Source organism: Takifugu flavidus, chromosome 2 (genome assembly GCF_003711565.1).
Source record: "Takifugu flavidus isolate HTHZ2018 chromosome 2, ASM371156v2, whole genome shotgun sequence".
NCBI lineage: Eukaryota > Metazoa > Chordata > Actinopteri > Tetraodontiformes > Tetraodontidae > Takifugu > Takifugu flavidus.
The window spans coordinates 15,446,039-15,472,410 of NC_079521.1; the positions used below are offsets into that span (position 1 = coordinate 15,446,039).

The 26,372-nt window shown below is 44.4% G+C and overlaps 1 protein-coding gene and 1 long non-coding RNA gene across 4 annotated transcripts in view; one reads left to right on the forward strand and one right to left on the reverse strand.

Moving 5' to 3' along the window:
- The window catches only part of cbfa2t3 (CBFA2/RUNX1 partner transcriptional co-repressor 3), a 33,596-nt gene extending 21,140 nt beyond the window's left edge, over window positions 1–12,456 (reverse strand). The window contains exon 1 of one of the 3 annotated variants that reach the window (XM_057025644.1): window positions 11,554–12,456. In XM_057025644.1, coding sequence (XP_056881624.1) covers window positions 11,554–11,758 — 205 coding nt within the window. In that variant the 5' untranslated portion in view covers window positions 11,759–12,456. The remainder of the gene's footprint in view (window positions 1–11,553) is intronic. The other 2 variants (XM_057025643.1, XM_057025642.1) reach the window with 2 other exon arrangements.
- On the forward strand, window positions 10,813–12,890 carry LOC130521848 (uncharacterized). Its single transcript, XR_008949465.1, has 2 exons — window positions 10,813–11,740; window positions 12,503–12,890. It is a non-coding gene; the product is annotated as an uncharacterized LOC130521848 (long non-coding RNA).
- The last annotated feature ends 13,482 nt before the right edge of the window (window positions 12,891–26,372 follow it).

Sequence of the window (26,372 nt, forward strand, 5' to 3'; positions counted from 1 at the left end):
GTTAATCAATGACCAAACCACACGTAGACTTCAACGATAATACCCTCATATCGTTATGGGGTATTCAGTGTGAGTGTACTTGCCTTAATAGGCATCCGTACCAAACACCTGCAGCCTCACCCTGCACCAAATAGCTCATCAGGCTTTTAATTACGCTGTTAATTGCATACAGGCAGCATGAAGGACAGCCTGGGAATAGGGGGGGCTCCTGAGGACCCAACCTGACAAGCCTGACAAACAGAGAAACGTATTTCTACCAACAGTAACCACAACAACGTCACTCCGGAGGGTTGAGACAGAAGCTCCATGTGCCTTATTATCACACAACATCGCTTCCTGTGATGGTCACTTGCTAACCATCAAATCGGTGAAATAGTTGGAATGAAGGAGCTGGTCACAAAGCGATAATTTTGTGCGTTCGTCTGCGAACGAGCACCGACATCTGGATTAACTCATGTCGGTCATAGGCGGGGTTGGGTGGGGCAGCTGAGACAGGCTAGCGTGGGAATGTCCTACTGTTGAGTTTATGTGGGAGAGTTAGGCTCAAGTCTCCACTGAGTGACCTGTCTGTCAGGGAGCTCCGCCATAACACAAACATCCTCTTAACTTGGATGCACAAGCAAGAAGGATTGTATGAAGAAATGCAACCCGGGCATGAGAATCTGTGGGTTTATTTTCAAAACACATAATTTTCATTTTTTATTATTACAGAAATCCGCACTTGATTATTCATTCTAATACATCTTTTTAAAACCTACCTCTGTGTCTCTTCCTTGGAGCAGATGTCCTCCCTCTAATTCTACTAGGAACAGTGTTTGAGGAAGGGTATCCAGGAAACAGTGGCCAGCGCTTACTTCCTGTGTGACAGGTGTGCGATGGAGGCCTAACAGCTGCTGTCCTGCTCTCTCCTTTCCTCCCTGTGTTCCTCTCTCCTGTTTCTCTCTCGTTCAGGCCAGCTGCAGCAGAGAGAAGCTCTATTTGTTCTTACGTCACCACCACTGTCTGCTGATTTATGAGGTACAAAAGATTTAGATTTGACCCTAGCAACACGCATATATGCACATACACCCTTTTTAACCTTAACCCCTGACTCTCGATGCATGTCTTAGTGTATATTTCTCTTCTGTGTTAAGATCCCCACACTGGTGTGTCTTTTATTAGGGAAAACTACCAGAAGCTTAGCCATTCGCCTACTTGATGTCGTGTATTTCATTTCACTCGGTGTCAAATGCCTGTTCTGTCACTATGAAGCTGACAAAGATGTCTGCAGCCTGCTTCCCTGGGATCGCTCATGCCTCTTCATTGGACCCTCAGGGACAGCAACAATGGCTCCTGACATTACCCAGGCACAGAGAAGGTGCTCTGTATTATCCTGCAGGACCCCCAAAGATGTCACACATACACACGCTGACCACGAGGAAACAAACTGTGGCTGGTGGAGAGTATGGTGGGGGGCAGCATTCATGTGACAAGGCTCTGACAGTTTCTCTATTTAGCTTACAGCCAGCTCACGTTGGAACCTGCTGAAATAAATACCAGCTAACCCCTCTGGGACACCAGCCGACTGTGGGACGCGGTCACAAATACAGCAAGCAGGTGAAGAGTGTGGCTGCAGTGCCAGTAACATGCTGATAATGTGAGCTAATTGACAAATTAAGATGCTGTCCTCCAACTGGACAGAAAAGAGAGCTGCCGCTGTTATAAAAATCTCTTCGATTGGATGATTATTTGCTACTAGCAATAGCATTGCAGTTTCCTCTCCAAAAGTCCTGCAGAGGTACAGATAAACCTCTCCATAATGTAAGAGGTCAGAGCACATTACTAATCTATGTCTTAAAAGATCATTAAACATGCACCCTGCTGAGCCTCCTTCTGACTTAAAATGCCAGACAACCACCCAGTCCTCTAAGATTCCACTGTTCTCATACACTAAAACTGCCAGCCTTCCGAAAATATTACTATACAATCAATGCTATACTGTATGTCTCTATGTGTGTGTAAGAGAGAGAGAGAGAGGCAGAGGAAGGAAGGCTGGAGCCGAGATTATGGTCTGTACACTGGTAACACAACGGCACTCAATGGCTCAGTATCCCATTTGAAGGGAGAGACGGAACCATCTGTGTGGCACAGGATCTGTTTCCAGGAGATAACGGCCTTTTTCCCCCTTCAGATTTCTCAACTACTGTACATAGGAGGAGGCCGAGAAAAAAAAAGACAGGGAGAGTGAATGAAAGAGCGGTGCCTTCCTTCCCAATCTCTGCCTGCATGTTCTTCCTCAGACGTCTACACAGAACTGCTGTGGACTCGAGGCCTTAATAACTTCAGCCCGTGTGTTCCTTTGTGCTTGTTTACCTCCTGCCAGTGATAAAGGCCCCGCCGTGGGTCAAAAGGAAAGGGAGGGATTCATTATATCAGGTAGCGGCGGTGATATGAACTTCCCATTTTCTCTGTTGGCCTGTCAAATTGGTCTGATTAAAACAGAGCTCTGACCTCCTGGAGATTAGTCCAGCTGTTTCCCATGTCTGACGCTTGTCGGAACAGACTTCCTACCATGAGGCGCGGGGACTTTGAGGTGAGAAGGTGCCGTGGGCAGAACGGGACAGGCGGGCGAAGAGGGTTTAAAAAAAGGGCTAGGGGTCAGAGGGCAGGTGAGGAAGGTGGAAAAAAGCAAGAGCTGCAAGAGAAAGAGACACAACCGAAGGAAGGGAGGAGGAGGAAGGCATGTTTTCTGTTTTGGCTGAAACTGACAGCAATTCTGCGATAGGCACGCACGCTGCGTGCGATGTTGCGACATTTGTTTGCAAAGGCATTGACGGCGGAGTAGGTGCGCACTCTGAAACGCGCCTTCCTTTTGAAATGCATAATTGAGGATGCAATTTTGTTGGTCCTCTATACGTTGAAGTGAAATGAGGATTCAATTCAACAAATTATTTCTGCAAATACTCAGCTATAAATGTCAGAGCAAGAATATCTGACCCATTCCGTATTCCATAAAAGAAACCGATAATGTGAGTGGATGCAAAACAGTATTATGACTAACAGCGCCTAAATGCGTGTTATCCTTGGGAGGCCGATTTTGTGTTTGCAAGTGCGGAGAAGCCGACGAACAAATAAAAAAAGGGGGGAAAGAGTGATATTTCACACACATTTGGGGTTTTTTACTTGGCCTCCACCCTTTGCTCTGCTCCCACGCTGTGGAGACGCAGGCCAGCCATCCAACCAGTGTGTTTCTCATTCCATCCAGATGTTGGGAAGCTGTTCGCTTCTCCGCTCTAGTCTCTGACATTCTCCATCTCCCCTGAGAGGCTGGGCAGCCTTGTCACAGTAATGTCAAACACATGTGGAACAGACCAGGGCAGAGTACACACACACACACACACACACTCACCCCCCCACACACACACAGAGTCACAAACACTCACCCTTCCCAGTGTGTATGAGGATAAACAACAGAGAAACCATAGAGATGCAGAACCAGAAAATACTTCATTTCACCCACGATGACACTTCGGCTCCCATATTCAAATGGAAACATACATTTGCTGCATCATTAACCATACTGTTAATGCACATACATGTACAGAAGCAATAGAACCACCACAAAGAAATCAAATCATATTCACACGCAAGACGTTGCTGTCTGATACTTAAAAGCTATTTTTGCTGCTACTGTAAATACACAGGCACTGAGAGGGTCCGAACACTTAAATCAGCACCAATTATGGCCTCTTTGTTTTCCACTGTGATAGACTTTTAGTGGCTTTCTGTTGTCTGCAGTGCAAATTAACCAGAGGCTTTGCCCCGCGTTCGCGTTCTCGAAGCCTCTTCACCTATCTGCAGATGATCTGAGGAAGGAAGGAAAAGCTCAATTCTGCCATAACAAAAAAAAAAAGGGACCGTCAAATACATTAATTATAAGATAATTATGAGTGTGCTGTTCCGATGACGTGCACGGACGCATGAGGGCCCAGGTGTCCGTGGTCGCGCTGACCACCTGACCGGCTCACTGTGCACTGGCAGCTCCCGCCCACCCGAGGCCATCTGCTCGCCTCATTAATTAGGAGACAGCCGGTTTCACCTGCACTGCCTGCATTTAGATTAGAATAATTACCACACACACACAAAGCATGCTCAACAAGCCCACACACTTGTACAGTAAACACGTAAACACAGCGCCCGGGTCAGCCAGCACTGACTCGCAGTGCCTCCACTTTGAATATTTTCCCCTCAGACGTGTGACTGATTAATGGTGTAGCACGGGGAAGCGAAGGATACATTTTCTGCTGACTTGTTGCTTTGCCTGCTATTGTTCATTCAAAACAGCTTCATTCAATTCTTTGTTCCTTCTGTACACGAAAAAAGGCCTCTGTGCTGGACCTGAATAATTTCACACGGAGTGCTGGGGTCATCGTGATTGGACAGGCTTTTAAAGGAGCTACTTAACGATGAAGTGGGGACATCTGCCCGGGCGTGCGGCTGCCCACGGTAAATGGAGCGATGGGATGGTCAGGGCGGAAGATGCTTGCTGAAGGAGGCATAAAATGTGCGGTGAAGCAGGGGTGTCTGCACTGCGGTTTCACCTCTGCAACCTCCTGTCCATTGTTCAAGACTATTATCAGCTGTTCAATAATTCAGGCGATATTTACCAGGGCCAATTATGTAGGGCTGTGTCATGCAGAGAAAATGGCCTGAGTGTTATACTGTTGCACTCCCAGGCTGGAAATGAGAGGCTGTTCAACTGGGTACCTGCTTTCACAGGGAGTGTCGCCACATTCGGTCACAAGGTTTGATATGAATGCACAATTTCACCTTTCAAGCTCAGTTTTCAGTTCAAACTCGTTCGACCTCCATTCTTACTGCGCCTGCAGGTCAACGCGACCACAGAACTACACCGACCGAACTCGAAGGGTCTTTCAGAAGCAGCACAGGACTTCATTGAGGCTAAATGTCAACAGTGCTCATCACAACGTCACCTCTGATTGGTTCAGGTGCGCACCAAGTTCAAAGACAATAATGATTCATCACTTTGTCTTCAGACGGTTCATCTGCCTCCCCCTTGCTTTCCTGCTTTTACACTGAATATCACAGTTTCCAGCACTGTCAATGTCATTGCATTTACATTAATAGCAATTCTCGCCTGCATTAAAAAAAAGGTGTTATTTCCATCATAAATATTAATTATTAAATATTGGTTTACAAAAATAGCACTCTTGGCATTCACCTTCACTACTTTGCTGCTCTATTCTCGCACATTTCAGACAATTTAAGTTTAATGTGGAGCTGTTGCCTTTGAAATGAAACAGCACTTTATAATATAATGACACGCTGTAGTCTTGCATTCCCAACAAGATGAATTTAAAAGCAACGCACATGATAACAGACGTGCTGTGGTAGTTTGCAGGTACTTACTTCGTGAAGGTCGAGGTCAAACTGAGGTAATTGTAGCGGTGATAATCCACCGAATCGGTTCTGAAACTGGTTCTATACCGTCTCGATCCTCGTCATTATTTGGGTTTTAAAGCCTTTGCAGAAGAGTCCAGGGAAACACACGTGTTGTCCCCCTTTTTTATTTAGTTTGTCGAGCAGGCGATTAAGAGGAGAACGAACAACAGAGTCCATATAGAATAAAATGCAAAACTTTCCTTCAAAATGAAAGCGGGAGTCTAGACTTTCAATCTTCTAATAAATTATGAGGTATTTGAATTCTCGGAACAGTAAAACAAAAATCAAAGCCTTGGGTCCTTAAGAACACGAATGTCTTTGGTTTTGCAGCCTGTTTTTTGTTCGTTTGAAGACAGTAAACAGCTTTTGGTGTTGACTGTGATTTGAAGGGAGTGAGAGAAAGAAAAATCACAACTTGTCCCAGTCGCGTAAATCCGCTCTTTTGCTCATTTTACATCCCAGATCATAAAAAACAACACTACAAAAATACACCTTTGAATTCAAAGACGTCCTTTCTTTCCGCAGTCCGAATCTGTCTGCTAAAACAGACAGAACTACTCGTCGGTTTCTATTTTGCGAATAAGTCCACAAATCCTGGCGTCCCCATGGACACTCACACGTTCAGGATGCGGATCCTCTTGTCCGCGCGGTGCGCCTATATTATTCCTGCAGTAACAACTTTAGAACCCTCTTCTGTTCGGCCAGGAATACGTCCCGACAGGCTCCGTTGAGACCAGTTCTTCTTTCTTTCAGTTTCTTTACATCAGTCAGCTTCTGCACAACCACGGTCTATGTGTGGTCCTGCGCCTCCGACGCGCCGCTCCTCCGCCGTCCTGTCTCTAGAAAAGATTCACTTCTCCCGGACAGAACCACTCTCGCTCGGTCAGTTAGGTAGATTTTAAGCGCTCTTTCCTTGCACTAAACAAATGTCGTGTTTTCAGCCGGGCGTTTATTCTCTTCTCTTCACTGATGAGTGAAGTAAAAGGGCCCAGTGCGCGTAGCTCTCTCCTCCTCCTCCTCTCTCTGTGTCCTGGCTGTAGCCTTCTGTCTGCGTTTAAACACCATCTGGAGCTCCTAACCTCTCTCTCTCTCTCTCTCTCTCTCGCTCTCTCTCTCTCTCTCTCTCTCTCTCCTCTCTCTCTCTCTCTCTCTTTCTCTCCCCCCCCCTCTCTCTCCCTCTCTCCGTCAATGCCAAAGGAATCCTCTGTGAGATTGCAATAGATCAAAACGGAAGAATGTAAAACATGTTATTGCAATTGCGCAAAGTTATTAACAATACGTTTACGGAGGGTGTAAACCTGGAATACCTTACAGAGGAAATGAAGGTTTACTTTATCACCTTATTAGCCGAAACAATTTACCATACGGTTACGTAATTACTACACACGTTTTACAATTTCTACCGTTAATTTCGGATACATGAAGAAAGCACTAAAAGCGGAGTTTACTGTTTCACTGTTCCCGCTGTCTGCCTGTAGGGGCCGCTGTTTCCTCATATCCCGACGAAGACCACAACAAACGCTGACCGTAATTCGCGCGCGCGCACATGCACGCGCACAAATTTTGTTTAAAAATCAAATGGTGACCAAACAAAACTGAATGCATATCACATAAACTGACTTTAAATGCGGTCTGGATGGGCTTGTAAAATGGATGTGTGGGGTCTTTTGATAAAATGCTGTCAGGATAAATACAGATTTTTTTCTTTTTTTTTAGGTCATCTCTTTATTATAGGTCTTTTTTCACATTAAAAATGACTGTCAAACAGGCCAGGGCTGGCCAAAAGATAAGGATATGATGCTTATTTCAGCAAGTTGTAGATAAGTTTATATGATTTTCTCGTCTGCATCCGTTGTTACTAAACATCTCACTATGAATGTATAACAATTGTTGACCTTTAGTGAACTCTGACTAAGAAATAGGCATATAGGACACAGAGGAAAAGACGGCATAAGAGGTAGATTTAAAATAGGAGCATTACACCTGTCTACACACTGCAGTCTGTCTGTTAGATGCATGCAAGTACGCACACATGCATGCACGCACACACACACACACACACACACAAATATAAAGTGAACAAAGCCAACACACCACTCGTAAATGTACCAGCTACAGTCCCACCTGACCTACTGAAAACTGATGAATGAAGGTCGTCAACTGGAATCAAATAATTCCTCCATCTGACCAATTAGACCTGTATGCAGGTCTAAAATGGTCAAACACAAGTGGTATGCACAAGTGGATATGCACAAAGGCAATGATCATTATTTGGCGACTCCACCGTGTTTGTATTTATGAAAGACAGGGTGTACTCCTTTTCTCCATTTTTCCTCATTTTCTCTCTCCCACCCATTGCCCCAACACTGTACATATGCTTTCATTGGTAAGGCTCTTTTTTTATTGAGAACATGTGGATACGTAGATGTGTGTGGCCTTGGGTGACAGAGAGGTTGGTGATGGGGGTTGTATCCGGGACAGGATTCCTGTCAAGGTGACATCTCCAGGATTGACAGGATGCTATTCTCTGCTGGAACAGCGTCAGTCAACCTGCCAGCCTCTCTGCGCGACAGCCTCTTACTCCTCTTAATTTGGCCTTTTGTTGAGCGGTCACAGGGTTACAGGCAACACTCCATGTGGCCATCCTGATAAACTGCACTATAAACCCAAACGCAGTGGGAACTTACGATGATGGATTCTCCTCGCTGTGATGCAGATATAAACGACCTTTGTCCTCTTTTTCTTTTGTTCCTCTATCTTTCTCTCACCACACAGCTTCGTATTTACCTCTATAACACTCTGTGCCTTCTGAATCATTAGAACCAGATCTGGGTTTTGTGCTAGTAATGAAATGACCTTTTTTCAGTATGAAATTGGAAAAAAACAACAACTTGGTAACATTTCGTCTGCACACACATTATAAATCCTTTCTTTTAGTGGCAGTCAAAGACTTGTGTTAAAATGAGATAAGGCTCTGAGTTGACTGAAAGACATTCTAGACCTATTGTGTCTGCGCGCTTCTCTTTTCTTCCTTCCTCTCTGTTTTAATGCACTTCCAACAGACAACAGTCCTATGTTAGAGTCCCCATAAAAGTCATGATTGAAGGCTCTGCTCATGAAAAGGGGAAGTGCGAATGTCTCTCAGTGATTTTTTCCCCCTTTAAGGCCAATTGAATCACTGATATACATGGGTCTCGTCCACCTGTATATGAGTTTTGGACTTTAAACACAGCTTCTGGTTCTGCTCTGAAGAGGATCTCCTCTCACTTTGCGTTAATGTACAAGAGCTGGTCCTCAAAAGCTTCTACAACAGTATGAAAGGGGATGTAAAAGAGAGGCTTGTGGTAATATGGCGTGGCGTAACAGATGATTGACCCACCCTCTCGAGCATGTTCACCAGTACGCTACTTTGACAAATTGGACCCATAGACTCCCCCAAACCCTCCCGGCATTTTGCTCGCACTCACGCAGCAGAGTGTTGGTTGTTTGAATCATACAGACATGATGGGATTTCAAAATTCAATCCACTCTCTTCAGGAGGGAAAAGTCCTTTGTGATGCTCGACCCTGAGTATTGTTTCACTGCAGGTCGGTGGAAATAAAGGTTCCACAGCTGATGTTTTAGGTCTTTGTTCCAGCATGCGTGGCTCTTTCTATTAAAAATATAGACTGGCATTACTTTTTCAAGCAGATTTCTAATGTTCTTTAATATAAACGTAGAAGATCTTCAGCATGCGTCACCCTGCAAACGAGCATAATAAATGGCTGCGCCTAGCATCTCAAAGACAAGGTGATAAAAATGTCGTGGCTGAACTAGAGAAGTGCAAAATGGAAAAAAAAAGGAAGTAACACCAGATTCTATCAAGTGTTTACTCTAAAAACGGGACATGCAGCCTGGACTCAGAGGGAAATGGACAGTAAAAAGTCCTCAGCTTGCAGGTAAATACACCCAATACAGAAGTGAGCCTGAGTGAGACTCTGTGTGTGTGTGTGTGTCCGCGCACGTGCGTGTAGACAGTTGGTTGTGCTGGCACCAGAGATAGTGAGTGGAGGGGGATGAGGCACTGTATCAAGTTGTGAACATCTGTTCCTCGTAGAAACCGCAAAGCTGGTGCCGAGGAAATAGAAAGGGTAACTTTAACACTCGCTCTCTATCCCGCCTTCTCTCTCATCATCACCTCTCCTCTCCACCCACACATGCCCTTCACTTAATTTTTCTTCCCGATTCACTGTTTCTCCACCGTCGCCACCAGTATCTCCTAAAATCTCACAATTACAATCTCTGCTGCATTGATTTGCTTGCAGTTGTGTTTCTTTGAGATTAGTTCATTTTATTCGTGGACGATTCAAATCTTCACAGACAGCGAATAATTAAGTGCGAATTAGGCCGGTCACCAAGTCGGTGAAAACAGGGGAAGTCGAGGAAACATTCTAAATCAATTTTCTGACTTTTTTTCTTCCCAAGCAATTAAGGTGGGCCTTAACGGACCTGGACCAATTCTGTTTGACCAGAAACTCACAGGACTGACACAGAAACCAACATTGCCAGAGAAAATGGTGAAATATAGCCCGTTCTGAGCTATAGAGGATTAGGATTGGCACAAAGTTACGGCGTCTGTGATACAGCAGACATGAGCCAAAGCTTTGTAAGGGATTCACTGCACCTTCTCCCTCAAAGTCCCTTTATTTAGTCCTTGCTCCTTTTCTTCCTCTCTCCATCTCTTTTATTGCCTTCCTCACTCTATCAGGGCTTGCTGTGAGGGTGTGCTAGTGCTGGGTGGCAGTTCCTTATTGTACTGGTCTACATAAGAGCGCATGTGTGTGTGTGTGTGTGTGGTGTGTGTGTGTGTGTGTGTGTGTGTGTGCATGGCTGATAAGACCCAGGGAGAAGAGCCAGCGTGCCGACATATTCTTGCCACCACAGTTATCGCTCGTCGCAGCTGTGCCTGAGCTCTGCGACATCTGCTCCCTCACAGGAAGCCTATACTGCAGCTCACAACACCTCTCCCGCTCGCTCTCTAACACACACTAATGCATGCACGCTCTTCCTCCCACATTACTACGACCTCTCCATTCAATCTGAACACACTGCCGGACCGTCCCTGCCCCGAATACACACACGGCCGCATGCACATAATGCTACATTCGATGAAGACAGTGCTGTGTTTACGGTTAAAATTCAGAATTCCTTTGTGCACACGCGCAGAGATGAATACTTTCGGAGCGGCGGCACCAAAGTTCTACTGGGTTTTTATCACAGAATTACAGCAGGGATGCTTATGACTAAGCCTAATTATGGAGGCCTTATCACTGCAACGTTCACAAAGCTCATTACCGCCAAGAGACGGCAGACTCTGCAGGTAATTCACTCTGTTGGGTATTAGTCTTCACTCCAGCTTACAGTTTCTACATATTTAGAGTCGACAAAAAATGGGCCTTTAATGTCTGATTCTTAATGTATCTCTCTCTTTCCTTGAACCCTTGACTGATTCAAGTGAAGACTTTCAGCTAACGGCGCTGCTTCGGTGTTTCCGGACTTTGAGAATCAATTACTTTTTTTCCCCTCTACATTTTATTCTAAGTGTCTTTTTTAAAATCCACATTTGGTCTGATGCATTGACTTGACCTCTGTGTGCAGTATGGAGAATGTAACAATGAGACTCCAGGACCTTGTTTTGTCCCAAACAGCTTCATGGGGAAATCCAGAGGAAGGCTCACACAGCAACCCACCCACAGTGCCTGAAAGAACTCTTCCCTTCCTTGCTTGTGACACAAGACAAATATGCCACATTTATCTCTTCTAATGGATAATACTGACTTGCACTTGGTGACCAATTTAACTGGCTTTTCTTAAGGGACAGATTTCAGGAAAATAGTAGACAAAATCACTTTGCACAACTCCGCACATCATCCTCGCACTCAAAACATTTCTTCAGTCATCAGATTTCACATCAAATTGCCATTATAGCATGATGCACTAAGTCAACACAAGCTGATTAAGCGTCAATCATTCCAAATTAATGAGCAGACTTGACAGCAGTGGGACCCTCCATCACTCATCGCTGCCAGTCTGCTTTCATAAAATAGGTCCTTTAAGAAGACAAACTCCTACCTTCGCTGTATCTGTAGTGGCTCCTGTTTACCAGACTCGAGTCGAACCTTCCCAGTTGGAGCTGGTGGGCACCTCGTTTGTCCCTCGGGTTGCGGTGGCTGATCAGCGTGACCGTGGGCACATGTGGAGCGAACGCTGAAGCAGGGGACGTCTCAGCTCTGAGGTCGGCTTTCCTTTGGTGTTCCGGGTAAACCTCACAAGACATGTTTGTCCTTCAAAATCGCAGCTGCGAATATCTTAATAGCTTCTCAAACTATGTTGTAATGCAAGGACCTTCAAACTGAGGATAAGATGTAAATGTTGAGCACGTTACGATGGTGTTCAGGTGCAAGCGGTGCAATAAATAGAAGGCAGTCAGACTCCACAAGTTCCACTATATTATACGAGTCTACTGATGGACCGTCTCCTCCTTGTGTCCTTCAGGCATTGTGGTTTCCCTCTGACATGACCTAACAACTTAGTCTTTGGGAGCAGATCACTGTATGACCCACTGGAACTGCAGGGACAAGGACCTACAACTATAAACAGAGAAAACAAGCAAAAAAAAATCAAGGTTATTTCCACTTCTGTCTTTCACCTCTTCATCATGTTGGTCCTTGTCTTATTCCTGGGTTCCTCAGGTAGTTTAACTACAGTTAATGAACATTAGGGAGCATGTGTTGGATCACATCAGCAGTCTTCAGTCTTCTTTTGATGCCTCCTTTTACGGCACTTGGCTCCTGTTTTGGGTAAATCTTCTCTCATCTTTTTCACACAGGTATAACTCTTTGCAGCAGTGCCTTCCAGCAATAAGTGTGTGTGAAAGAGTGTGTGTCATAGTAGGTCAGCCAGTCTCGTGTCGGTTGGCTGAGGGGCTGTGCTCTCATCGCAACCCTCCTACAACGCTGCCTGAAAAGAGAAGTGTGTGTTCATGTGGTACACTCAGTATCGGTGTTTGTGCGTGTTGCAGGACGACACTCCCTCCACCCCCACCGACGTGCAACAGCTCTGGCTGCTGTGATAGTGGTAGACAGCAGGACCTGGGCCTCCATCTGGGCTTCCTCTGTCAGGAAACAGCTGTTTCTCTCTTCCCTCCTTCCAGGATCCTCTTCTTCTGTGCACCTTGCTCGGGGGCCAGAGTGATGGTTTCGTTTACCCCAGCTTAAGTCTGAATAATCAAGATGGCCCAATGACCCACTGATGCAATCATTTTCTTGAATATATGTATGAATACATTATTGTTTGATGGTGTATTTGATAAAAAGAAAGAAACTACATTGGCTGAAACAAAGAAGCAAATGTCATCAACATTATTTGTAGAGAAATGTGTAAATAAAAACAGGAACAGTTCAAGAAAATACTTGATGGCATTGACAAAACTGTGCCTCTTTAAAATCAAAGGAAACAAGCTGTCTTCTTGGCAATATATAAATATATATATACACACAATTTTTGTCTTTACAATTAGCGAAATCAAAGCAAACACTCCAAAGCTGGGACAGCTGAAAGCAGCTTTCAGGTGAGCTCACGTAACACATTTGCCATCACCTTCTTGACTTCTGACCCTGACCTCTAAGGACTCATTAACCCAGGATTCTGGTGAAGTGGTCTTTGAATATGACAACACACACATACACGTACACACACGAGCCAGTGCAACAAACCTTTCACTGCTGGCTTCCACCTAATTTCCAGGTCATGGCCATGAAGTCAGTACGTCAATATCGCAGCAAATTTATGTGTAACCCCAAACCAAGGTGCTGAAAACTTCCGGCACCAGTCAGTCAAGTCAGTTAGACCACAAATAATGAGTGAAATACCAGTGTTTGGGCTTGCGTATGTACAAAAACAAACCCGCAAACACATACGCAAACATAACGCTCGCATATTTTTGTGTGTTGAGAGAAGTGAGAGAGGATGTGAACACACAGATGTGCCATGCGCCTGGTGAAACCAACACGCACGGTCATCAGCAGTGAGGAAGTGAGACAAGAGTATGTTCCTCTCAATCTTTGGGTGTCAAACAGAGAGCGATGGGGGGTATTTATCCCTGTATAAATCCAGGATGCTGCTAAGAATTTAGATACCATTTGCGTAATCAGTAAGTTCACCCCACATCGCTCTGTTAAATATCTTAAAATGTCCATAAATCTTTACAACAGTCACAGTAAAGTTATGATTTAAATTCCTGGAGAGCTCAATAACCCGATTGATTAAATGAAGAAACCTTGTAAGTACGATACTGAAGAAAACGAGAATGATGAAATCAACTGCTCGGCAGAAACAGGTGGCAGGGCAGCCCTTTATAATACAAAGAGAATAAATACGCAACGAACCGGTCTGCTTGCGGTGCAATTGACAAACATGAAAGTGTTTGAAGTTCACACTATGTGAAACCATGTCTCCGGTTCCGAGTATCAGTTATTTTCCAGTTCACACGAAAAGACCGAGAGGTGAGACGTCACGCTGTTTCTAAAAAAAGTCCTTTTTCTTCTCGTTTTTACCTGTCATAATATAAGGAGGGAGGAACGTCACTCATACGATCACTTCGCACTTAATCAACCTCAGAGCAGACCTGAGCTTTTGATTTAAAAAAAAGAAGAAAATATTCCAAAAATCTCCACATCCTCATCACATTTTCAGGAATCAAATGAGTATTTCATAACAAACTACAGCTTTATTTTAATGTGTCAATATTTTCTCATAAGCCTAATTGGTGACTCCATTGAAGGCCAATCTGGCTCTGATCTGGGCTTTTGTCAACAGGCTAAAACATTTGCCAAGAGTGACAGATTGTACTAAAAGTCATGTAGCGTTAAACAGACTTCACATTAATTAACTTCTTTCTCCCCTCACACTGGAAACATGCCTGCTCGCGCTGTGTTCCTCCCACTGTCCATAAATGTGCACGCTTAATTAGCGACTCTGAACTGCTCGTGGGCATGTGAATGGTGTGTGTATCATCTGTGTGACCTGTCCAGGTGTATTCTCACCTAGTGGCTGCTGGGATAGGATCCAGCACCCCCTGCAACTTCTGATGGGGATAAATGGCGTTCAATAAAAGATTTATTCACAGATAATTATCATCATAACGTTACCTTTAGCGCGCTTTACATAAACAAAGATAAAAATCAACCCACAAAATCAACTCAATTTATCAATTAACCGTTGACATGCATCAAACTCAGTGGTGAGTTAAAAATAGATTATCAACTATACACTGTACCTGCACAGTAACCTGTCCCTGTTTCCATCCATGTATGCACACACACACACACACACACAATTATGTTATGTGTTATAGAAGCCTGTGCTCCTTTGCCCCCTCCTCTCAAATGTTGGCAGGTATAGAATGAGTTTTTGGGTAGGGAGAGATAATGATTCCCCCATAATCACCAGAGGCCAGCTCTGGTTCTGGCAGGTGCTATCACAGAAGCGACCCAGTGGTGCCTTCTCCCCTGAGATGAGGTCAGGAGGATGATGGGGGGAGAATGGGTGGAGAGAGAGAGAGAGAGAGAGAGAGAGAGAGAGAGAGCACGAAGTGGGAAAGGAGGAGAGAACTGGGGAGAGAGGGGCAAAACATGCTTTACAGGCGAGTGGCTAGCCTCGTCTTATCTCCCCCCAGCGGCTGCCGCTACTGGCTTCCAGATGCGATGGGCTAGAGCAGCCGTGTCAAAGAGATCCCTCTATCAATGACATACAGGCTCCCCTCACCAAATACAGATCCAGCAGCACGACACACCAGGACTTCATTATAACTCACATCAGCATGCAGGAGAGAATTAAAATAACTAGCAACTTTGTCGGCGTATCAAAAATGCAGAGGAACAACACACTTTTCTTTCTAGACTCCATTAACTGTCCTATTATTAAGTAAGCACAATTCCTGAATGCCACTGAAAAGAAGTTCTTCCACTGTGTCGGTCGCAGTGTAGGCTGAATGTAACCTTTCACTGGGAACACTAAAAGGAACGCATGTGAAAGTCAGCAGTTGGGACAGCTGGCATCTGGCGATGAGAAACCTGCCATATGGACTCGTCTACCTGGGAGACACATGGCCACCGTTTACTGGCTGAACTCCTCAACCCTGCAGCCATCAGTATAGCCTTCGGAGGAAACACTCACTGCGGGGTTGTTCCAGATTTAGAGGCACTTAAAGGCTTTACTTCTTATAGGGCTGATGATTTTAACCACAGTTTATATGTCCACAACCTTAAGAGAACTGGTGGAAATGGGGGGAAATAGATTAAATTGTGCTTTGTCCAACAGAGGAGGAGATTCAGACTTGTTAGAGTGGTTTTCATACAGTTAACACACTTTGTTGCCAACAGGGTAAAGTGATTATAATTATATAATTATAATACCTATCTGCAATTTATTCAAATATCTGCATTTTACCTTCTTTTTTTTTAAACCCAGATCTATTTTACTTGCTCCTGGGATCTAACTCCAAGTGAGGGCCATGGCTGAGGATCTTGGAAGCAATGTATAAGCTACAGAGTTAGCATGTTGATTATGGATGCTAAATGGAAGAATGTAAACACCTTTGATGTCATTACTTTCTGGTGATCTAGGAAAGACTTTCGATTGAAGGGGGGGGGGGGGGGGGGGGGGGGTGTATCGAGCACGATCTTTGGACGGTAAGGAATTTGGTCACCTATGAGCAATGCAGACCTACTGTATGTTTAGAGAGCAAACAAACCACCTCGCACCCAAACTGTGTGAACAAACGGATGTGGAGAACTGCCAGCAGGAACTGTGTCATGACATTTGCCTGTGCTGCAGCGCTCAAACAGTTAAGTTCTCGGTCAATAAGACTGTCTGTGGTTGAGGAGGCCAACCAGAACACTGCCTCTTCTTGACTTGCAACGTCAAGTTTTTAAAGGCCAGGTTTTAGTTTTTCATTTGAAATCCTTCATACTGGTGTACGCCCAACAATTTAGTAGTTTACTTAGTATATAAACTGTAACCTTAACTGTTCCAAGTTCCAAAACTTCAAAAACGGTTGTAGGTTTTTTTCCCTCTAAGCCTTGTTGCTATTCTGTTTAATCTGCTGAGACAAACAAGAATTATTACAGTTGTGTTGGCTACAAATAACTGCCAGACTAAGCATTAGCCATATTGTTAATGCTGTAATTACTGTTATGTCCTCCATATCTTGGCCTGCAAAATATTGTACAGTTCAGCAAACACCTCACTTTTTGAAAGGTCCAACAGTAAACCAGGAAACTTCAACACGAACCGGATCACTGAATCATTGACCTTCTGCTGACAACAAAGGGTGAAAATGCTCAGTGTGCAAAAAAAAGAAAGAACTCAAAGTAATTAAAAAGAAAAAAAACCTTGGTATTATACTTGCAAACTGCTTCCATCTATCATGAGAAGTGCTAGACAAATAAGTCAGTCGAGGCTTGTTCACCTTCCCTCTCGGTGGTGTTTTTAGAATACACACCTGTTTGGCACAGACAGCATTAGAAAAACCTCCAGCTCCTAACAGAACTCTATAAGTTAAACCGTCCCCATCTGTCACAGTTGAGCTCCACGCAGATGCACACTGAGTGCCTCCTCTCCCTTATCCTTCCTACAGCAGACTTGGCACTCATTCAAGAACTGTCAAAGCACACCTGCTAAATTAAGCTGGTTCTCATACCGGGCGCAGACGCGAGCTCTGGAACGAGCGGTGCGTACAAACGTGCACAGGCGGCTGCACATGGTCATGCATGCACAGTACACTCGCTGTGATAATAAACTGACGTGGGCTGATAGGGTTCAAAGCAATGTTGTTGAGTTGTATAGTTAATGTTGGAAACCGGCGTGTCTAAATCCTCGTATTCATAATCTTAACTTTTGTAGCGGTTGAAAAGGTTCTGTTTTAACACTACTTCAAGGACACTACGTGCAAATCAACTGAAAACAAAGAGAAAAATGTGTTAAAGTGAAAAGAAAATTGAACCTGATGTCAAAGTAAATAAAATCTTGTGGCCCTAAACTTTAAACACGAGTCGTACGGATCTCTTGATCTTGACCCCCTTAAAACAGGCCTCACCCCGCCTTTTTTGGCTTGTGGCATGCACAGCCGCTGAGCTGCTCTAAATAGGTGCCACTTTGAATTGGAGACAGATGGAAACGAAGGTTCCCCACAGAGTGGTTCCCCCGCAGCTGTGCCATGTACCCGGTGCAAGCGAGTGATGACAGCTCAGCGAGGGTGCGCCCAGAGATACGGGAGAAAGCACCATCTTGGCCTCACTCTCTCCCTTACAGACGCACAAACGCATTTGCACACCGGGCCAAGGTGCAAATAGGAAGGGTGTTAGCTCCAATAGCAGCCTCTAGGAATGTGAAAGTAGAGATTTAAGTGAGGAGACAAGCGATAGACTGCTCCAAGACATCATGTTTCCACTGCTCCATGATAACAAAGAAAAAACATGCAAACTGCTACAAACAGGTCTTATACATTAGCTATTAGCAGACTCTGATGTCTAAATTGCACAATATTTCGTAAAGTGTTGACACCTATTGACAATCATTGTAGCTAATCTGTCATTTTTTTAATTACAGAACTCTAAATAAAAATCAGTAGACTAAATGTTTATAAATTGATTTTAATTAATTACATAGCTAAATCCAAAAAATTTGATCAAACTTGATTATATAATATTTTAAGAGACAGATCATGTGTTTTGATTCCATTTAGAACCTTCACTGTGTCCCTTTTGCGAAGTACAGTGAAAGCTTACTCTCCCTGGTCAATGACACTGTAATTTGGCTCAAAATGTTCCAGTTTTGAGGCTGTGGGTATACGAGAAGGATGTATATAGCTAAGGGGAGATCAAGACCTTTGGAATTTACCTGGAGCTAATTAGCCTTGTCTAGCTGCCTGACATATTGTGTTTAGGGTCATGTATATTTCATGAGCAAAGCCTTCCTGTAAAGGTCATTGTGGAAAATTCAAATGTAGAGACACACTTTTTCATCATGTCTATTTGTTTGAATTATCGGCATATCATTTGGACCAAATGCAAGCTATGACAGTGCATTGAAGGTTGTTAGCGTGTTTGGAATCGTTGGAATTAGCATATCCTTTTTTCTACTAATTGAAGATACCTTGGATTACTTTCTGCATATCCCTGCGTGTGATCATGTTTCTGTCAGTTTTGTGCTGAGGGGGATGAATGGTGTGGAGAGATTAGGGTGAGATTCGGAAAGTTTCAGAGTGCTGCTGCTCATTAGAGCTGTATTTTACACATAGAAAGCAGTCGAGGGAGTACTTCTGTTTGATCTGCTTTGCATAAACCAATCCAGTCTAACCCAGCTAGTGAGGAAAAATCAATTAAATTCCCTGTAATTGGGCTGACAGTGCACTCCAAAGCAGAACAACAATCAATATTAAAGATGAAAAATGAAGCCAAAGGGCATCTCATGCCATTGATTTGCACAGAGAGGAGGTGGGATCCAAATATTATTGCCACATAGGAATATGAGCTATTGAGCTCTGTAATGTTGTTATTGTCTAAGGATTGAAATGGATAGGTTGGAAGTGAGTATGGGCTGACAGCATCAATTAAGGTGCACTGATCTGTAAACAGACTTGGGTCAAGCATTATTCCCAAATACTTTCTGTGCTTTGTTTATTTTTCTTTGCAGCCATAAAGTGTGCTTCAAATTCACCCAGTGATTCTTCATTCCAACCTCAGTATTCTGTTCCTAGGTTTGACAATGTGTTTGGGTAAATGAGTGGTCATGGAAGAGAAGGGCAGAGTAACAGCTGCAGTCTGTGACACACCAAGGGATGGATGGATGGATGGATGGATGGATGGATGGATGGATGGATGGATGGATGGATGGATGGATGGATGGATGGATGGATGGATGGATGGATGGACAAATAGTAAACATGCTGCAGATGGTGGCGGTTGCAGCGTTCTGTGTGGTTTAACAGTTGTTTCCAGCATCCCTGATGGTCGCCAGATCAATAGTCTTGGACACAAACCATGATCGTGCGATAATGTTTCCAGCCAGGATCCTCTCCACTGTTCCGCTGTAAATCAAAAACTTAATGTAGCCCAGGAAATTAGATAATTAATGAGCTATTAGCATCCAGAGAGGGAAAACACCCTCCAGCCCTGAGAGTCTTCCATCCCCGCAGCCATAACCCACTCTTTCCACCTCTTGTGTCCTCTCCTGCCTGTCAGCTTATCAGGTTCCAGGCAGACACTCTGATCAGGGTTGCTAGGTGCTACCCAGATGTTTGTTTGCTTCTTATCCCTCCTTGTGGCGTTGCATGCAGCATAGCGAGCCTGAAGCCCCTCGGTGTACCCTGTGTGGAGGAGAGAGATAAAATAAACAGTCCATGAAGATTGAAGTCAGAGAAGAGGCAGTCGTCACCAGAACAATGTGAATGCCCTTCCCTCCAGAGAGGAGACAGTCAGACCCTAATGGAACAGAAAAAGTTCCAGTCATGGGTGTCCCACCTCATTTTCCTCACGTTTTCATTGACCTGTTGACTTCCAGACCTACTTTTCACCTTTTCATTTGCCAGGAGAGTTTCACCATGTTGTCAATGGAGAGGTAGAAAAATATCTTTGGCAATATTAACTGTACTTTCTTGGTATGAATTTTAAATTCCAAAGTTAACAGTTAAATGAGCATTAATGATCTCAATGCAATCAAAGTTTTGAACAAGGTTTTCCCGGTGATGACTCCCCCCGCTGCATACGGCATCGAGCAGTGACCTCATCACGCATTAGCTATTTAAGCTATTTGCTCCTTGATGGACAAATCCGTGTCTGCAACTTCATGTACCGGAAAAGGTCAGGGGGAAAAAAAACCCACAAAAGGACACAAAAATGAAATGAAAAAGAAGGAAACACTGGCACAGAAAGGCAAAGAGACAGCACAGACTGTAGTAGAGGGAGGGAGGAGAAGGAAGAAGCGAGTAAATAGTCAGCAGCTCTAATAGGAATATCAAACCAGTGAAAGGTAAACAGGCTTCTCCGGGCAGATACAAAGGGAATGTGGCGGCTTTGAGAGAGCTGGAGTGCCGGCACGCCACTGTGGCACCGCGATAACGGCCCCGGGCCTGCCTGCATCCCAGAGATAAGGCCGAGCACTGGCATGTGTCGCCCCTGATCCCAATTTCACAGTCAATATTCATCCAGCCCGACAAACAAGCAACATTTAAGATAAAAAATAAATATAGAGTCCTTCTGCTATTATCTTCTGTTTATTAATCTGCACACAGCACCCACTGCCTTTTAAATAGTAGTAAACACCCAGCCCTCCCCTCCATGCTCCCCCCTCCTCTGTCAAACCCCCTCCCCTTCCCTCCTTCCAGGCACTCCACTCCTCCTCCCAGTCCCCCCTTTCTCATCTCCCCCCCTGTCATCCTGCACATCTGGGGATTTGCATGGCTTCGCTCATTCTTCTGCGATGGCTGGAGGCATATGTGTCTTTGCATGTGCGTGTGTGTGTGTGTGTAAGTCTCATACACCTGCATATGCATATATACATAATGTTGTTCCCCGATCTCCCTCAGATATGACAGATCTTATAGAAATGGCTGTAAAGACTCTATTCCCCTCCCTGTTGCAGCAGCAGGTGTGTTTCAAGCATCTTTGTGAATGATGTTTTCACACTCGCACGTTCACATTTTCCGTCTGGCCCCAGCTGTGGACTCGAGCCCCTCTCCCCTTCCCTCTTTGCATTCTCCATCCCTCACCTGGCACACACAGACGCCATGACGACAAGACAGACTAAGAAGTGAAAAATGTAAAAAGAAAATGTAAAAAGGTTGTTTTTATCATTGAATATACAACAAACTGGGTTTATAATGGTTTGGGGAGGGGGGGATTATTTGGAATTTATTTGTATAGTCCCAATAAAATAAAGTTCAGTACTGGATTAAATGTCTTGGTAAGATTAATATTATTTTCAAGTAAAAGCCTTAAGCTGCTGCAGACGGGCCAGCTGGGCTCCGATTACCATCTGCAACAATCACAGAGGAGGAAACCAGTAGCTTCTGGCCAGCTTGTATTATTTCTCTGGCAGGAGTAGCTGCTCTCCTCTACAGTCACATTCGGTCCGATGCAGGTACAGTAACAGCCAGAACAAACCCTTTGTAGTTCCCCTTCTGCCGGTCCCTCTATTCTCCAGCAGCTGGACCACTATCAGTCTGATCAGGACTCTTCATTTCTCCCCGACTGCCAATCCTCAGCTCACCCATCATCCTTAATATTACACCTGACCCCCGCCACAGCTCGCTCGCTCATCTCCTCCCGTCTCTGCGGACCTCCCCTGCCCTTCCTTTCTCTCCCTGGTACGGACCTGTCCATGGCTGGCCAGCTGGCCATATCCCTTTAAATCTGGCCCAGGCTGAGCCGCTGTCTCCAGGAGATTACTGCACACTCTCCGAGGCTCCACAGATGGGAGAGACAGGCTGCCAGCTGGCACTGGGACGCTCTCCATCCTCACTGGAGGCTGGCCAACAGGCCTGGCTCTCTGCTCTGCACTCTGCCCATTCACACTCCTGGTAGTTCTCCTCACATATCTCCACTCTCTCCGCTTCCCTCCACCGCCCCCATTTCACTTAAAATTCTCAGGGATGAGAGGAAGACACATACCTCAAATTAAAACCTGCATAAAAACACACATATATATCACACATTCTCACATTAACAGAACATGAAGGCATCTAATGTGACTGATATTTTAATAGTGCTTTTGTTTTAGGTGTCAGAGAGTTATCAGGAGACGATCGGGTCTGTTGACAATGGAAATATATGACAGGATGTCAAACATTACACTGTTAAGCTTGACAGATGTACCTCATAGAACGGACACAATGTTAACCAGATATTTGAGAGAGCGTTTGTTTTAGGCTACACGTGATGTTAGCGGTGCAAACAGTTAATGTTTGAAGTGATTAAATGCATTACAACTATAACTGCTGTGGGAAGGTGCCTTCTTTTTATTCTGAAATGCAAACATGCTTATGGACTGAATGCTGAATTTGAATAGAAACTCTAACAAAACTCTTCTAATGCGTGGCACTGTGCCTAATATACATTATATATACTTTCACACTCTCACATAGAAAACCTTGAACCGCTGAAGACCACCTTCTCCCTCTCTTCCAGTCACTTCCTGGGCTCTTCTGGTGTTTTCACACACATGGACGCACGGGCGCACACGCACATGTACGCACATGTATATAATCTTCCAGGATTGGACAAGTTCATCATCCCCGTGTGTGGCGCCACGATAAGACCCAGACCTTCCAGTGTGGCAAAGAAGAAAGCCGAGGTAGAATAAAAGAATATATATATATCATTATCCTCTCTGTCCTGTTATCTGCCGACTTCCATTACAGGGAAATAAGACGCTTTCATCCCGGAGGAAAAACATCAGGAAATGTGTTTTGTGATGGCGTGACGACACGCTGTTTCACCTCGCACCATTAATGCGTCCCTGCACGGCTGAGACCGAGATGTCTGCCGCTCACAGTTGCCATTCGTACAAAGCCAGACGGACCCCGTATGAGTTAAATACACGTATTTGCCGACGTGGACGGACGGCATTAGTAGCGGAGAGAAAACGTGGGGAAACTTTTCTCCCTGTCCTTCTGCCAGACCACCTGCTGCGTACTGAGATGATTACAGTGCGAGATTGCTGCGCCAGATTACTGTGACCCTGAGGACCCCTCCAGATGGACACACACAAACACACACAGACACACACACCCACACACACACACAAACACCTGGCATCTCATTTTAGGACACTATGTTGCCACCATAACTTCTTATACACATTGCATACTTTGCATTTTTACAACCCTCCTGTTGTCTGTTGTGGGCAGTTCCCACATAAATGAGTTCTGGGTCATATGTACACAGCAGAGAGACATATGGAGCCTTTGGGGTAAAGGGGCAAAGTAGGAGTGTGTCCATTAGGAACCATAGCTGTTTACTGTGCACTGAATCCTTATCGGGTGTGTTCTGTAAATCGTTTAGTCATCCATAGGTTAAAAATAAAAGTTCTGATATAAGGTCAGCTATAAGCTGCATTGGATGATTGCAACAGAATGTTTTAGTCCCACTCTTGGGTCACTTTGATTATTATTCGTAGATGTTTCGTGTTACCTCTAGGCGTAGCCACGCATTTTGTTTTAATCACATGCATTCTGCATCACCGTAGCTCAAAATGTCATTAAAAGACAAGCGAATTACAGCCATAAAGAAGATATGACACTAAATACAAAATAAGTACAGATAATAAATTACTCACTCACAAAATTAACATAAAATCATAATTATATACAATATTATATAATAGCCTTGTGCTATATAGTGTGAAGTATTATTATGCTATGCATGTAGTTCCTTTATGGAAGTTTGTCTTGCATCACACCAAATAATTCCATAACTACATTTGTATAGCTAAAGCACAGATAATGTCAGATGCTATGCAATATTCTGCTATCCACCTATAAGGTGTTCTAATGGGAACAGTAACGAGCAAACCTCTCATTCCTAGATGAATGACACGGAAGCTTTAAAGAAAAGCTCGGAATTATTTCGGCATGTCCACTCTGAAAGCAACAGAGTACACGCTCAGGTGCACAGCAGAATGGCAGCCTATTGATATCCCCACCGATTCAATTGGCATGAAGAGAGGCAGGAGAGGAAAAAGCAGGGAAGAGGTCTCTGTTAACTGACATGACGGAGCATCACTTCACATCACACGTGATGGACTGTCATTACGCCTCACATCCAACTGCACATCTCTCCTCACCAGACTGTGGACGTCACATGATATCAGTGAAATGGAGAAGTTAACTGGAGGCTCTCTGTCTGTCCCTCCGTTCCATTTCTCCACCCTCGCCCTACGTGCCACCTCGCACTATCACCCCCGCCCCTGCTACCCACCCCTCCTCTCCTGCCATGTTTGCAATAGCGAGGGCTTTGGAGGGTGGCACTCTGATGGCGTGAAGCCAGATGGCAGCCACAAGGCAGGAGACGTGGTGCAGAGTAACGAAGGCTGCGCGCACGCACACACATACACACACACTCACTCATACAAATACACACACATGCAGACGCACTCACACAAGCGCACAGACACACACACTCTCAATCAGTCACTCACACTTTCTCTGCTTAATGAACAGCCATGAATTATTCATCACACACTTGCACACGTGCACGGCTCATACACAGCTCCCGTTAGCAACAGAAGGCTCTGAGACTTCGTTCTGTTTTATTATCATTTCTCCAGGCATTTTCCTTGGTTCTAAAGGAATACCAGGTGGTGCCCGACCCATCAAACTACCAACTCCTCCTCCATTTCCCCCACTGTGCACCTTGTCCCGAGTCCTTGTCATCTCTCAGCATGTTTTATACTTTTCTCTCCCTGCCTCCTACACCTCTGCTGCATGCCAGCCTACACAAGACAGACAAAATAAAGCAAAGCAGAAAGAGGAAGCTCAGAAGGCACCCTTATAGCAACTGTGCAGACGATTCACAAGGGTAAAGTCACAGTGTTTCACTCCGTTTTAAATTCTATAAATTAAAAGGTGTAAAATTGCTATCTTAAGGATACATTCCATACACCGACATATACATTTTATTGGAAAAAAAACTAGACAAAACTGACAAAACTCTTTTTTCATCAATGCATTTTCATAAATGAATTTTCCTTCAAATGAAATCCTTGAAAATTGTGTTACTAGAGAGAGCAGAGTATTGTTTTTTATTCCTTGAAAATTGAATTTCTTTTTTCTCCTGTTACAATTGTTGTTTATTTTTACTGCTTTAATCAGTGTTAAATATGAGTTGCACATCAATTCACATTAAATAGGGATAAGGTGAAGATTGTGAGATACATTTATGACAGTGCATGCATTTAATATTGTGACACTTCTTGATAAAATGATTTTTGATGAGATTCTTCTTTTGCCCCACATGGGGGATAAAAGCTGTGACGGATATTTGATAGATGGATAAATGAAAGCTTGCCCTCACTGTTAGACAGGTTCCGAAGAGGAAGGAGTGTATTGTTTGAACAGAGGAAAGAGCAGAGCTCTCTGGGGAGAGGGAAGGATGGGAGAGTGTGATAAGGTGTTTGAGGATGAGAGAAATGATGGAAGAAGAAGAAAAAAGAGAGAGGGGGAGGGGTGGGGGTTATAGAGTGTCAAGAGAAGAGGGACAGCCGGTGCTGTTGTAGTAAAGGTCACCAGCCTCCCCTGTGAGGTTGAGTGGTATTTGAACCTCACTTTTGCAGGTACAATGTCTATTCACTGTCATTCCTGTGCCTGTGTAGGTGGGTTTGGAACGTGTTTGTTTAGGAGAGCCAGACGGCACGGACCAGAGCGCAGTTTAATTGTCTGTAACAATGAATCCTTTAGGATCCATTGTGCACACACAAACACACGCGCACCTTTAGGCTGGGGACAGTCACGCTTTTCCACATGTTTATACATTAATGACACTAAGCTGTGTTATTTACTTCCTGGTCGAACAACAACAGCATTAGAATAAATCACAAAAAAATCTGCATCATTAACCTAAACGATGGCTTCTTTCATTGTGGGAGTATGAAACAAAGAGGGACCAGCGGGTTAATCCTGACTTTTATCAGTAGATGCTGTGTGATTAAAAACAAATGGCTGCACATTTATTTTGAATCCCGGTTTATTCCAGCCGACTCTCTTGTCCCTGAGCTTCATGTGGAATCTGAATGCAGCAGGAGAACCTCTGGAACGGCCCAAGGAGCAGCACGTGGAGCAGTCTGTGGGAGCGTTGATGATTACCACGCCAGCAGAAGAGAGTTATTAAGGCAAA